This window comes from Salvelinus sp. IW2-2015, linkage group LG2 (assembly GCF_002910315.2).
Source record: "Salvelinus sp. IW2-2015 linkage group LG2, ASM291031v2, whole genome shotgun sequence".
In the NCBI taxonomy this organism is placed as follows: Eukaryota; Metazoa; Chordata; class Actinopteri; order Salmoniformes; family Salmonidae; genus Salvelinus; species Salvelinus sp. IW2-2015.
The window spans coordinates 16,095,851-16,110,936 of NC_036839.1; the positions used below are offsets into that span (position 1 = coordinate 16,095,851).

Below are 15,086 nucleotides of genomic sequence, written 5' to 3' on the forward strand. Positions count from 1 at the left end.
CCTACTGCTGGGTTGTTGCCCTCCTACTGTGACGACCCTCCCACTCTGTCTGCCGTATTCTCTCTTTGTTCTTGTTTCCTTATTAGGATGTCGGTGGGCGGAGTTGGGAGGGTCGTCAGCTACATGGGAACACACCTGGGCCCGGTGTCTCCCAGGATAAATACACCACTTCCCCATTCATGGAGGAGACTCTCTCCATGCAGACACCGTAATAGATTTTTTGTGGTTTTTTGTGACTTTTTGGTTGTTTGCTTTAGCACCTTCAACACACCGCATATCACATTCATGCATGCAAAACACTCACTTACACTACTGATTACTGATTACACACACCATTGTTAATTGCATTTAGGTTACTTTATTTTAAATAAATATATTTGTTACTCCTTATCTCCACGGTGTCTCCCTTTTGTTACGGGCTTTGAGCCGGTTCGTGACACTACGGTCTCCTCCACGTCTCCTGATGTACTGGCCTGTCTCCTGATGCGCCTCCATGCTCTGGACACTACGCTGACAGACACAGCAAACCTTCTTGCCACAGCTCGCATTGATGTGCCATCCTGGATGAGCTGCACTACCTGAGCCACTTGTGTGGGTTGTAGACTCCGCTCATGCTACCACTAGAGTGAAAGCACGCCAGCATTCAAAAGTGACCAAAACATCAGCCAGGAAGCATAGGAACTGAGAAGTGGTCTGTGGTCACCACCTGCAGAACCACTCCTTTATTGAGGGTGTCTTGCTAATTGCCTATAATTTCCACCTGTTGTCTATTCCATTTGCACAACAGCATGTGAAATTTATTGTCAATCAGTGTTGCTTCCTAAGTGGACAGTTTGATTTCACAGAAGTGTGATTGACTTGGAGTTACATTGTGTTGTTTAAGTGTTCCCTTTATTTTTTGAGCAGTGTATATGTAAAGCACAGGAAAAATCCCGATTTTGACTGGACTGGACCTTTAAGCACAGTTCTACAGTTCTAAGGCTAAAAAGAAAGACAGAGGCTCTTGGATAAAATACTTCAGTAGTTTATTCGTCGGTCCAACTGTACATGATGCAGTGTTGATAGGGACACGAGATGATGACTAATATGGAGGTTTACACAATGCCAGTGCTATGGCAGCACCTGGAACACACCAACTGTCTGTCTGTCAGCTGGGCTGGAAACTAAAGTCCTGGAAAAGTAACCTGTTGAGGCCTCGGCACATACAGTATGTCAGATTAGAAATGTCATCTTAGATTGGTGGAAAAACACACAAAAATAATATTTTCCTTCGATTCCACAAACGTAAAAGGATGTTCTTTCACTTTTCACTTGGACATATGAATTCAATTATGCTTTTCCATTCTTTATTTCAGTACTTTGAAGCTAAATGAAACGAGATGTGGGAGTGGCCGAATACAAAAGGTTGTCTGATTTGCAAAGGTTTTTGTTCCATGTTTATACTGATATCATTATTACATTTAATAACCCATAAGTTTGTGCAATATCTTTCTTTGCATAGAAATAAAAGTTAAATGTTTTGTTTGTTGACATGCACCTATCTTTTGTAGCGTATTTTAGCTTGCGGATTTTGGGACTCCCTTATAGAATTATAAGCCCACTATAGTGTGAATGCATGCAGCGTACCAGTAGAGCTGAACTTGATTTCTAGTAAGAGTTTATGGAGAGCGCCAAGCTAGCCAGTATAGTGGGTGTTGATGAGGACTGTTAAATAGTGACACCACCTGATAACACAGGTGGGACTAATCTGCAGGGACACACTGCATGCCTGTCTGCAGCACTGGGAGGGAGAGGCACACAGATTGCAGACAAAGGGGAAAGTGCTCTGTGTGCGACAACATCCAAACATTCCACGTGATTGATTCTTTGGCTTTTGAGTCACTACTGGAAGTACTTAAGGAACCCCATGACGTCAGTCATAGACTGGATAATCTGCGATCTATCTTTCTGTCATCATCGCTGTGCCCTGACCTCTAGAGAAGACACATGTAGACCCCTAAATCTGACCTCTCATCTGTACTGTGTATACTGAACCTGACCCTTGACCTCTATATTGGATAAATACAGAATGTAGCGTGTGGTAACACCTAATAGACAGATTATGACATTGTCTGGTTATCCATAGCATTTTGGCCCAAATCATAATTGCGTTACTGTTTTTCATTAACATTGCCAAAAACACCCGCTATACAACATGCTTAAAGATAAAACAGAAGCAGAGTGTGTCAGTGTAAAATGATATGTTAGAATTCAGAATCTGAACTCGTTCTCCTCTTTTATGTACAATGTTGCCCGTTATATACTTCAATTTATTGAATGTGGTCTGCATTTCCCATTTGGGTTCTAGCATGCAGCCCTCTTCCTCTCATTGTGGTGACCTAAGGAGGAGGAGCCTTGTCAGGGTACCACCGGGTTTGTTTTTTAATGAGGCTATCTCCTCCATTTGACGATTCAGTAGTGATTTCTCTCTTCTTCTTTTTTTTTTGATTTGCTGTGTGTCGTTCATAGCTTTGGTAGCCATGCAAAGTCCTTTAGCGAGGGCCCCTCATGCCAGAGCCAGCGAGCTGCACGCTCTGTGCGGGAAATCATGCCTGGTGAGAGAATATAATGGTGTGAGTTCCGCCTGAACGCCTGTGCACTGGCACTAACGATGAAAGGAAAAGGAGAGGAGTTCTGTGGCTCTAGAGATCAGGATGGGGTTGAAAAAGGCTGCATTTCTACATGACTAAGATGGAATTTGTTAAATTGTCCTCTATTTCTTTTTCAAGTAAATCTAATGCCAAAAATCAGCAGCTGTAAGTGCAGTCCAGAGGATCCCTCTGTGCCCTTCGACCTCTCCTCCGGCCTTATATGGCACTGGCGTTGGGGTCGTACCGTCGCTTCTTCACATTTCTTCACGTTCAGGGGAGAGTTGGGGAAAGAAGACAGGGATCAATACATGGTATATTACTGATGATGGTGGTACAGTCAGTGCACCGTGGAGAAGCAGCCACACTCATCTCTTAGACAACAGGAGCCATATCTATTCCTTTCGTACTGGACTGCTCCCTGCAGCTACGTGCTTCAGTGAGGTCACTAGATCCCCTAGGTTGATTTGATATGTTCACTATTGGTATGTGTATTGCTGTTGTTAAGTCTTTCAGATTGACCTATGAGTCAATTCTTCTGCATTGTAATGACATCCATTTTGTGTTTCAAATGTGCAACCATAATATGGTGCTGGAGGCAATGAGAAGAGTCTGTGCTTGTCCATGTGGCATACAGTTAGCTTTCCAAAACACAAGGACAAGGATAGGACACGAATCTCTCATTACCATCTCTGACAGGAAAATACATTAGTTCCATTCAAAACATTACCATCTGGGGGGAGAGAGAGCCAACAAAAATGTACTCTATTAAAGGGGGAAAGAGGAGACAACAACAACACATCAACAACAACAACGACAACAACACCAACAACAAGATAACACCAACAGGAGAGTTATGCATAACCTCCCCGTAATGTGGCTTGATGTGGGGCTTCTAGCAGTCTGTCATGCACCTGTTTCAATAGTAGGCCAGTGGGAGGTGGCACTATTGATGTGCGTGGTGGGTCATGCAGCTCAATGCGCCGTGTCTGTACCAGGTCTGTGAAGCAGGCAGCAATGGCAGCTGGTGTGGGCGGGTCCAGGAGTCCTGCTCTGCTCTAGGGCGGAGCCTGGCCATCCAGGTGGGTGTGGCCAGCCATGGCACAAAGGCTGCGGCCAACAATATGGCCCTGGCTTCTCTCTCACCACTTCCGCTTAAACTCTCACCCTTGAACCCTCGTACCAGATTGAGAAAAAGATTATGGTAGTGATAAGAGTATGGTAACCCAGGAGCATGTCATCCTGAGTTGGGCTCAGCCTTTGTGCAATGAACTGACCTTCTCCAAGTCAACCAAGTCTACATGCAGAAATATTTTMGGGGGTGAGAAACATGATGCGTTGCTAACTGGCATGCTTTGGTGGCTGCAATATAATACTTATCAACTCCTTATTTTTCCTACTTTAGATTTAGGGTGTCTAACACTCCTGTTGCTTGAAACAGCAGGCTTACTAGCGAGCGATTGGCACTTGATACCTCAGATTAGGGAACATAGCATACTGCATCACACAGTAAACTAGCTGGCTATGTATTATACACTGAGTACACAAAACATTAAGAACACCTGCTCTTTCCATAACATAGACTGACCAGGTGAATCCAGGTGAAAGCTATGATCCCTTATTGGTCACGCTAGTGACCACTCTGCAGAGCTGCCTCCATGAGAAGATTAATGACAATAAAAGCCAAACAGCGTTTTTACCCTAATTGAATATTGTATATACACTGAGTGMACAAAACATTATGAACACCTGCTCTTTTCATGACATATACTGACCAGGTGCATCCAGGTGAAATTTATGATTGCTTATTGATTCATTCCACTTCAAATCCACTTCAATCAGTGTAGATGAATGGGAGGAGACAGGTTAAACAAGGATTTTTAAGCCTTGAGACAATTGAGACATGGATTGTGTGTGTGCCATTCAGAGGATGAATGGGCAAGACAAAATATTTAAGTGCCTTTGAACGGGGTATGGTAGTAGGTGCCAGTTTGTGTCAAGAACTGCAATGCTGCTGGGTTTTTCACGCTCAACAGTTTGGGGCGGGGTGCAACTCAATATTAGGAAGGTGTTCCTAATGTTTGGTATGCTCAGTGTATACATGTACAATCTGGAAGAGTATGTGTAAAGGAGGTATAATCTTAATCCATAGACTAAATTAGTAATAAGAACAGTTTGGTCTACAAGTGCTCTTATAAAACGGATTCAATTATTTTTCTGCTAACCCCCCCCAAAAAATATGTTATATTGTCACATACGCCAAATAGGTGCAGTGAAATGTGTTGTTTTACAGGGTCAGCCATAGTAGTACAGCACCCCTGGAGAAAATTAGGGTTAAGTGCCTTGCTCAAGGACACATCAGATGTTTCACCTTAACGGCTCAGGTATTCAAACCAGCAACCTTTCTGTTACTGGCCCAACACTCTAACCGCTAGGCTACCTTCCGCCCTAACCAGCAGGTTTAGTAACTGTATTGAACATGCACGTCAAGCTTTGAGCTGTGCCCGTCTTATCAGTTTGAGGTTCTGCCACAGACGCACAGATGCCCACCACCTCTCCAACATAATCTCTATGATAATCACCCTATATTACTGATTGTGGACCTCTATTAAAGTAACTGTCCAATGTTTCCAGATTTCTATGAAATATGTGTTAAATAGTTTTCCTTCCAATTGTACTGTCAAAAAACCTATTTTCTGTGTTCGAATAGTGTGGGCGGATACTGGTCATTAAAAATATTAATGAGAGTAGACTATTGATTGGCCAGCTGGGCCTCTTCAGGAGGATGACATAATCCTCTATGAGGAAATAGCAAGCATTTTTTAAACGCTCTGTTTGAGATACAAGTTTGAAGTGGGTTTTTTAAAGTGTTTTTTCCCCCTCCAATTTATGCTTTGGCCAAAAATACGAGTATAAAATGAGTCAACAACATTATTTGGGTATGAGTTAACAGAATATGAACTTTTAAAAGGGAGATTTTCACTGGACAGTTACTTTAAGACAATGTTAAGTATCATGAGCACAGGCAAGATTACTTTAAATATGTCTATGTTAAGTGTGTGTTTACGGCTTACTATGTAAGTCTATGTGTGGTTGAGCTGACGTACGTATCAGGTATGTTTGTGTGTCCCCTTGGGTCTATATTCTGTAGCAGGAGCTCAAACCCTGGTGTCTATAAGCAGCAGCAGGGATGCCAGAGTCACGGTAGGAGAGACATGCGGCGTGTTGCTTACTTAAAGCCCCATCCAGTCCCCCCCAGCACTATGGCAGCTACCAGGATGGCTCCGGCGATGGAGCCTATTATAAGATTGGTGGCACTAGGACCTGCAAAGGGTTATGGGGGAGAAAGACATGAGTGCCTCACGTATGGCATTTCTCTACACATGGATGATCTTACACAGATGTTAAGAACAAGAACACATAGCATGAGAATACCCATTGAACTGACTAATTACGTCTATGGTATATTTTTGCATGCTCATCAGGCCCTTCGACAATAATGTTACCATGGTAGTGATCGTGAATCTGATGTGATGTAGCACTTTGCTTGTAAATTCAAAGGTCAAGTCTACATTTCAGGGACCCTATTGTCTACGGGCGGAGGTTCTGAAAAGACAGACCACTAAGTTGAAAAGTTGGGCAGAGCAATGGTCCCGATAAACATGGTGGTTAGCACACGTTTAGCACACAACAAACCACAGGAGACCATAGACCTCTCTCTTACTGTATCATCTTAAACTGAGTTGTTTTACTCCTTTATGGTGGCATGTACCTAGCTACAGTCTCACCCTAACCTACATTAGCTTCCGATGACAGGTTACATAAAGGTTATGTCTCAGGTGATCTATATGAGGATTTGAATCGTGGAAAATGACCACATGGCACTATTTGGGAGTCCCAGTCACCACACAGCCCACCACTGAAAGACAGGCTATCTCACTGCAAATCACTTCCCTTGACTGGGGTCTATCTCCATGCCCCACATGCCCCAGAAAGGAGAGGATCAGAAGAGGAGCCACATGACGAGTAATAGGAAGAAGAGGAGGAAGAAGAAGAGGAAGAAGAAGAGGAAAAAAAGAGGAAGAGGGAGACTAATAATAATGGGGGAACAACAGGAAATGGCGGGATAAGGGGAATCCATCGATCAATCACATGACACTGAAACATCCAATCACATGACATTTATATGGTCACCACCAACACGAGACAAAGCCACCAGGACGCACACACGGGCTCAGGCCGGGTCACGAGACCCTCAGCCAGCACACTGAGGCACCACAATGAGAGGAAGAGCTGTGGAAACGGAGAAAGATGCTTACTCTACTCCCCACCCTGTGCCTCCAAAAATCACCCCCAGGGCCAGAATGGTCCCTGCTACTGCCCCTATCAGCCTGTTAGTTGCCACGCTCACTGCGCAGAGGGAAAAGGAGCATTATCATTATTACCACCTGGTCACAACAAACAGCAGGCTTCTGTTCTGCTTCAGTAACATGGGTAGAGTGATGCCGTTCCCTTGGCAACTGTCCATTCCGCCTCCCCTCCACCTGCTGTCGAAAGCCCTAGGAAATCCACTGACTTATAACAGCCAATAGAAATACTCAGACATGACTATGTGTTTATGTTCAAAAGGCTCTCTATATCTGTGATGCATGGTGATATTATCAGCCAGAGGCCTCAGCTAGAACATCTTTCTCTATTCTCCTGGGAATCATTAGACGTATCTGTGTGCCTGTTCCATGTTATTATAACAATATTAATGGTAATAATAAACTTGATTTGTTTAGCACCTTTCATACAAGCAATAGCAGCTTAAAGTGCTTTTACAATTAGCACTTTAAAAAAAACAATAAAATAACACAATAAAACATGATAGTAAAACAATAAGAGCAATAAAAGTCAACCAATAGAAACAGCAATAAAAAAAACGAATTTAAAAACAATTACAAATTAAAAACAGACAAACAAGAACTAAATGGCACAGTAGTTAAAAGCCAGTGCCATCTTGAATGACCTTTCAATCACATTGACATGTGCAAATGTTCCGTGACATGTAGCTTTGATCTTTAGACAGAAGAGGGCACTTGATAATAACTGACATATTAACAAATCTACTTTAAATGTGATACAAAACACAATGGACTGACCGTACTCAAGAAAGGACGTTATATTTAGTCTATCATGGAGAGGAGATAGGGACGTTCTGAAAACTAGACGGAAACAAACCCTTGGGTCCTTCGTCTTCTGCGGGTGCAGGCTCCTTGGGGGGGTCAGGCATGCTGCAGTCTGTCCCCGCCCATGTAGTGTCACAGGTGCACGTCGCTTCGTTGTTACACACCTGGCCAGGTATGATAGAGGGAGCAAGAGAGGCGGGCAGGGAGGACTTCATTAACCTATGCTCCATAACAAGTGAATACGTCCCAGGTTCAATGGTTACCGCATGCTGGGGACGAGATTTTACACGCTTGTTGAAATTGTAGTGAATATGTCACTTAATTGACATTGTCACTGGAGATACCATTGTGGACACTTATGGCTAATAATAGAACATTCAAGGTTGCGGTAATCGTCTGGGCTCGTATGGGTACACCTAGAGGGTTAAGCAGCTCCCCTGGACTTACCCCGTGGGCTGAGCACACCTGGCTGTTGGGCCCGCTGGGGCAGGTGCTCATGTTGAGGGACTGGATGGGCAGACACTTGTGGTCAAGGCACATCATGGACGGCCCACAGGGCGTCCCGTCCTCCACGTAGCCTAAATCAGTCTCATCGTCCAAAAGAACGTGGCCACCACTGTGGACGGAGAGAGAGAGAGAGAGAGAGACAGAGAGCGAGAGAGAGAGGGTGCCGTAGGAGAGAGGTCAGACAGTATCCGTGGCTGGTGTCTCTGTGTGTGGACATGAGAGGTGAGACGGTTGTCTTCACCTGCAGTCCACCAGCCTGCCCTGATGGTTGAAGGAGGTGGGGGTGATGTCTCCCTTCATTATCCCGATGCGGGGGTTGCGTCCTATGTTGCTGCACAGCAGGGACCCACAGAACACATCGCTGCAGACAGAGAGTCCGAGAGAGTTAGAGCTAAGGGAACACTGATACTTTGTGAGTACTACATTGATGTAGAACAGATACAGCAACACTCGAATGTTTGTTCTGGTATAGTGCATAACTACAGTGTACAGTGTATATTTGGTATCATGTTCAACTCACTGCTTGCTGCACTGGAGCCATTTCTCTCCATCCTTCCCACAGTTTCCCTTCTCTGTTCCCTCTGTATTGAGCTTCTCATAGCAGAACTTCTCGGAGCCTCCCGCCTCTGCAGGAAGACGCAACATAGGAGAGGGGAAAGGGAGCGCAGACAGCCGTTTCAGATTCTGTCTCAATGCCTTTTTGACTACATATTTTTGCATATCTTGCAGTGAGTAAAGCAACTTAAGCAAAAGGGATTTTGAACTCACTTGAACCCCAGAGGTATTTGCACTGGTTCCCCCTGGTCTTGCACTCTCCACCGTAGCAGCGTCCCTAAAGAGACAAAAGGGCACACTCATTCATTCCCTATCTGTTCAAGCAAGCCTATGGTGACGACCATTTTCTAAATCATACAATCTGAATAGATATGAGTATGTCGTTGTGTCTCAGTGATCATGCTGCTCACCTGGTCGACTTGACAGTGGTAGCCATCTTGTTTGTGAAGGTTAGGAGGGCACTACAATAAACGATATACAAATATTTCCTTGAAACAGAGCTGAACGTTTCATCCTTTCTCCGAAATGTATAATAGTTAGAGCCCAACTCACCTGGCCAGAGTCTCCTGAGCATGTCTCTGAGATGTCACAGTCATTCACCGCATAGCGACAACTATAACCCCGCGGGTAGAACTGACATAGAGGGAGAAAAAACAAGAGTGGAATTTCCTGTACCACTTTGGTATCTCATGCAACACTAAGAAAAAACCTAAAGGAAAACGCTGCCCACTGCTGTTCATGCTCCCAGATGATTTTATTGATAAAACATTTCGACCCTTAGGTCTTCATTAGGCATCCACATCCCAGGTGGGGGTGGAAGGTCCTATATGTAGAGGCAGTGCTCAGTGACATCACTTCCTGAAACAAGAGGTACACATTTATAATATAGGTTCACAATATCGACATTCAATATAATATACAACCGTACATGCGGGAATGTGATAAATATTTACAGTGATATTTTTTCAAGTCTCTGATCCATGGTCTGATCTAAGTTTCAGAATGAAGTGGAGATTGCAAAGACAGAATATGAGTATATGAAAGTTGACTGACCAACCACACCTGTCATGTACACCCTCCCCAAAATTCACAAGAACATGACCCCACCTATACCAGGCAGGCCCATTGTGAGTGGTCCCGGATCTCTGAAACAGAACATTTCTACCTTTGTAGAAGATTTTGCGAAACCCTGACCGAGCTCTCTACCCACGTACACCAGAGATTCTATTGATTTTATCAATCTTCTGAAATCTGTGGACCACATACCAGAACATTCTATTCCGTGTACTTTTGATGTTACCAGTCTATACACTAACATCCCCCACCAGGGTGGACTAGAGGCCCTCATGTTCTACCTCGATGCTCTTCCCAGCACCAATTGTATTGTGGACTTGGCTGAGGAAGGTTAGAAAAACAGATGGTGCTGAATCCAGAACTTAACTCCTTTCTCCCCAATATTTTTCTCGTTTTTAGATATTTAGATAATATTTTCCTGATCTATACAGGGACTCAGGAAGAACTCTAGGAACTCCATGCTTATCTAAACTCTATGAATGAGCACATCCTTTTAACCATGAATCAAAATCTGTTTTCTTGACGTGATGGTTATTAAGGACAAAATGTCCCTCTCTACTGATCTTTACAGGAAACCTACGGAAAGGAACACTTTCCTTAGAGGTGACCGTTTCCATCCACCTCCACTCATTAAATGTCTCATGTGTAGCTCTGATGCTTCTTACCAGAWACAGACCACGGACCTCACACAGGGGGTACAAAGAGAATTGGGTCAAACATGCCGATGATCATTTTGAAAGTCTAACACAATTAGAAAGCCTTCAACCAAAAGTAAAAGAAAAGCAGAACATGTCCCCTCATGCTTCACGCCTTGGGGAAGGCATTCAATGACATTATCAGGAAGCACTGGTACATTGTTGACATTCACCCACAACTGAAACCCATCTTTAAACATCCCCATGTATGGTCTTCAAAAGACCCCCAAACCTGAGAGACTTTGTGGCCAAATCTGACTACCCACTGGGCACATATGTCAATTCAACATCTGTTCCACATTGGTTCAACGTCATTTCATTGAAATGACGTGGAAACGACGTTGATTCAACCATTGTGTGCCCAGAGGGTACCCACAGGAATTAAAAATGTGGCCAATGTGCCAAATTCAGTTTCACGTACAAATGTGGCTATTTCACCCACCCCTGCACAGGACAAGGCCTGATTATCTGCATGTTTAAAATCAGATTTTATGACTTTGTGGCTGTGCCAGCTAGTGACCACTCTGCAGAGCTGCCTCCATGGCAAGATTCATGACAATAAAAACCAAACAGCTTTTTACCCTAATCGAATAGTGTATATACACTTATACACTGTACACTGAGTGTACAAAACATTATGAACACCTGCTCTTTTCATGACATAGACTGACCAGGTGCATCCAGGTGAAATCTATGATCGCTTATTGATTCAATCCACTTCAAATCCACCTCAATCAGTGTAGATGAACGGGAGGAGACAGGTTAAACAAGGATTTTTAAGCCTTGAGACAATTGAGACATGGATTGTGTATGTGTGCCATTCAGAGGGTGAATGGGCAAGAAAAAAGATTTAAGTGCCTTTGAACGGGGTGTGGTAGTTTGTGTCAAGAACTGCAACGGTCCACCACCCAATGGACACCAGGCCAACTTGACACATCTGTCGGAAGCATTGGAGTCAACATGGGCCAGCATTCCTGTGGAACGCTTTCCACACCTTGTAGTGTCCATGCCATGACGAATTGAGGCTGTTCTGAGGGAAAAAGGGGGGGGGGGGCAATCAATATTAGGAAGGTGTTCTTAATGTTTTATACCTGTATATCACTGTAAATATTTATCACATTCCTCATGTTTAGTTTATTAGGATCCCCATTAGCTACTGCACATGCAGCAGCTACTCTTCCTGGGGTCCACATAACATGTACAAATACATGACAAAGTACAGAACCATCACAGACAACAACAACATAAGATATTACATGACATTTCAAATAAAAAATACAAATAAAATAAGTTATATATTGAAAAGACACCAAGAGACAACAAAAGTATTCATACCCCTTGACTTATTCAAAACATATTTCAATATTTCTTTGCTCACCCATATACACACAACACCCCATAATGACAAAGTGAAAACATGTTTATAGAAATTGTTGGAAATATTATACAAATTAAATACAGAAATATCTCATTTACATAAGTATTCACACCCCTGAGTCAATATGTGTTAGAATCAGCCTTGGCAGCGATTACAGCTGTGAGTCTTTCTGGGTAAGTCTCTAAGAGCCTTGCACACCTGGATTGGACAGTATTTGCCCATTCTTAATTTCAAAATTCTTTATGCTCTGTCAAATTGGTTGTTGATCACTGCTAGACAACCATTTTCAGGTCTTTCCATAGATTTTGAAGCAGATTTATGTCAAAAATTGAACTTGGCCACTCAGGAACATTCACTGTCTTCATGGTAAGCAACTCCAGTGTAGATTTGGCAATGCGTTTTAGGTTAGTGTCTGGTGGAAAGCAGACTGAACTAGGTTTTCCTCTAGGATTTTGCCATTGCTTTTTTTATCCTGAAAAACTCTTGTCCTTAACAATTACAAGCATACCCATAACATGATGCAGCAACCGCTATGCTTGAACATATGGAGAGTGGTACTCAGCAATGTGTTGTATTTGGCCCAAACATAACACCTTCCATGTTTCACAATTTAGTCATTTAGCAGACACTCTTATCCAGAGCAACTTACAGTAGTGAGCGCATACATTTTCAGACTGGTCCCCTGTGGGAATCAAACCCACAACCCTGGCGTTGAAAGCACCATGCTCTACCAACTGAGCTACACTTTGTATACAGGACAAAAGGTGAACTACTTTGCCACATTTTTTGCTGGATTACTTTAGTGCCTTGTTGCAAAACAGAATTCATGTTTTGGAATATTTTTTATTCTGTACAGGCTTCCTTCTTTTCACTCTGTCAATGAGGTTAGTATTGTGGAGTAACTACCATGTTATTGATCCATCCTCAGTTTTCTCCTATCACAGCCATTAAACTCTGTCACTGTTCTAATGTCAACATTGGCATCATGGTGATTTAAATCTCAGAGAGGTTTCCTTCCTCTTCAGCAACTGAGTTAGGAAGGACGCCTGCCACTTAGGAAGGACGCCTGTATCTTTGTAGTGACTTATACACCATCCAAAGTGAAAAGGATTTTCAATTTTCTGCTTTTTTTATTTGTACCCATCTACCAATAGGTGCCCTTCTTTGCGAGGCATTGGAAAACCTCCCTGGTCTTTGTGCTTGAATCTGTGCTTGAAATTCACTGCTTGACTGAGGGACCTTACAGATAATTGTGGGGTACAAAGATAAGTGTGGGGTACAAAGATGAGGTAGTCATTCAAAAATAATGTTAAACTCTATTATTGCACACAGAGTCCATGCAACTTATTATGTGACTTGTTTAGAAATGTTTTACTTCTGAACGTATTTATGCTTTCCCTAAAAAAGGGGTTGAATACTTATTGACTCAAGACATTTCAGCTTTTCATAATTTGTAAAAACMATTAAAAAACATAATTCCCCTTTGACATAATGGGGTATGGTGTGGTGACCAGTGACAAAACATCTACATTTAATCAATTTTAAATTCAGGCTGTAACACAACAAAATATGGAAAAAGTCAAGGGGTGTGAATACTTTCTGAAAGCACTGTACCTATTCATTTTCTTATATACATTACAGATCAATTAGATGGTGTGGCAGGTAGCCTAGTGGGTAGAGCGTTGGACTAGTAACCGGAAAGGTTGCAAGATCAAATCCCTGAGCTGACAAGGTAAAAATCTGTCGTTCTGCCCCTGAACAAGGCAGTTAACCCACTGTTTCTAGGCCGTCATTGAAAATAAGAAGTTGTTCTTAACTGACTTGTCTAGTTAAATAAAGATCTTTAGAAAGAGGAGCTGTGATACAATATGTTTCTTAAAGCTAAACTTGCTTTTTGTCTYAGTAATCTCTGGTGGCAGAACATTCCATGATGACATGGTTCTATACATAACTGAGCGACACATTAAATCTGTTTTTGGTTTGGGTACCGTGAAGAAACCCATAGTGGRGGGTCTGGTGGGGTATTTGTGTCTGTTTGAAGTGTATACAAATGGATTATACAAGTGGTTAGGCATTTTCAACACACAAATGTTTCTTAAAAAGACTACAAGAGAAGCCACAACCATGAAAGACTATCATGCCTGTTGTTGTGACCATTGAACAAGTTGAAGAAGCTGAACTCCTACGAGTAACATCTGTGTGTGCAGGAAAGCTGCTTTATTTTGAGCCAGCTGCAGCTTTGCTGTCTTTCTTTGCTGCACCTGACCATATTACCAGACAGTAATCAAGATGGGACAAGATCAGAGCCTGAACAACTAGTACAGTTGATTTCTGTCTTAAAAATGCAGATCATCTTTTTATAACAGACATACATTATCTCTCCCCATCTTCACAACAACTTTGTCAACATGACTTGACCATGATGACTGACCATCCAATGTTACTCGTAGGTGTTCAGCTTCTTCAACTTGTTCAATGGTCACACCCTTTATGCACAACTCCAGTTGAGTTTTACGTCTAAGAGAATCRGTTGAACCAAATACAATGCTTTTGGTTTTAGATGTATTTAAGACCAGTTTATTGTTAAATACCCGACACTGAATGTAACTCCTTGCTAAGAGTCTCAGTGAGCTCACTGGCRGTAGGTGCTTATGTGTAGAGTGTGCAATCATCAGCATACATAGTAATTTTAGCTTCTTGTAAGACAAGTTGCAAATCATTCGTAAAAATAGAGAAGAGTAACGGCCCAAGGCAACTGCCCCGAGGGATACCGCACTGTACATATCTGATGTTAGAGAAGCTTCAATTGAAGAATACTCTCTGGGTTCTATTAGATAAGTAACTCTCCAACCATGTGATGGCCGGTGATGAAATCTAACAATACAGCTCCAACTATGTTCTTATTATCTATTTATTTTAGCCAATCATCAGTCATCTGAGTCAGTGCAGTACAAGTTGAGTGCCCTTCACTATACGCATGCTGAAAATCAGTAGTTAACTTGTTCTTTGAAAAATAGCATTGTATTTGTTACAAACACAATTTTCTCCATCAGTTTACTAAGAAGAGGCACCAAACGGA

General features: G+C 42.6%; 1 protein-coding gene and 1 non-coding gene across 7 annotated transcripts in view; both read right to left on the bottom strand.

Annotated features, from left to right (window-relative positions):
• Positions 1–1,008: 1,008 nt before the first annotated feature.
• LOC111975605 (disintegrin and metalloproteinase domain-containing protein 23) overlaps positions 1,009–15,086 on the bottom strand; it is a 35,724-nt gene continuing 21,646 nt past the window's right edge. Inside the window, exons 18-27 of one of the 6 annotated variants that reach the window (XR_002878857.2) lie at positions 9,413–9,493; positions 9,271–9,321; positions 9,074–9,137; positions 8,826–8,931; positions 8,547–8,666; positions 8,246–8,414; positions 7,851–7,962; positions 5,861–5,951; positions 3,623–3,803; positions 1,009–2,892 (exon numbers count right to left, since the gene is read on the bottom strand). Coding sequence is in view for 4 of the 6 variants with exons in the window: in XM_024004025.1 (XP_023859793.1) it covers positions 2,847–2,892; positions 6,947–7,037; positions 7,851–7,962; positions 8,246–8,414; positions 8,547–8,666; positions 8,826–8,931; positions 9,074–9,137; positions 9,271–9,321; positions 9,413–9,493 (840 nt within the window). In the remaining 2 variants the exon portion in view is untranslated. Of the gene's footprint in view, positions 3,804–5,860; positions 5,952–6,946; positions 7,038–7,850; positions 7,963–8,245; positions 8,415–8,546; positions 8,667–8,825; positions 8,932–9,073; positions 9,138–9,270; positions 9,322–9,412; positions 9,494–15,086 lie in introns of all 6 variants that reach the window. The other 5 variants (XR_002878856.2, XM_024004025.1, XM_024004034.2 and 2 more) reach the window with 5 other exon arrangements.
• Positions 12,683–12,752, bottom strand: trnae-uuc (transfer RNA glutamic acid (anticodon UUC)). The gene has a single exon. It is a non-coding gene; the product is annotated as a tRNA-Glu (tRNA).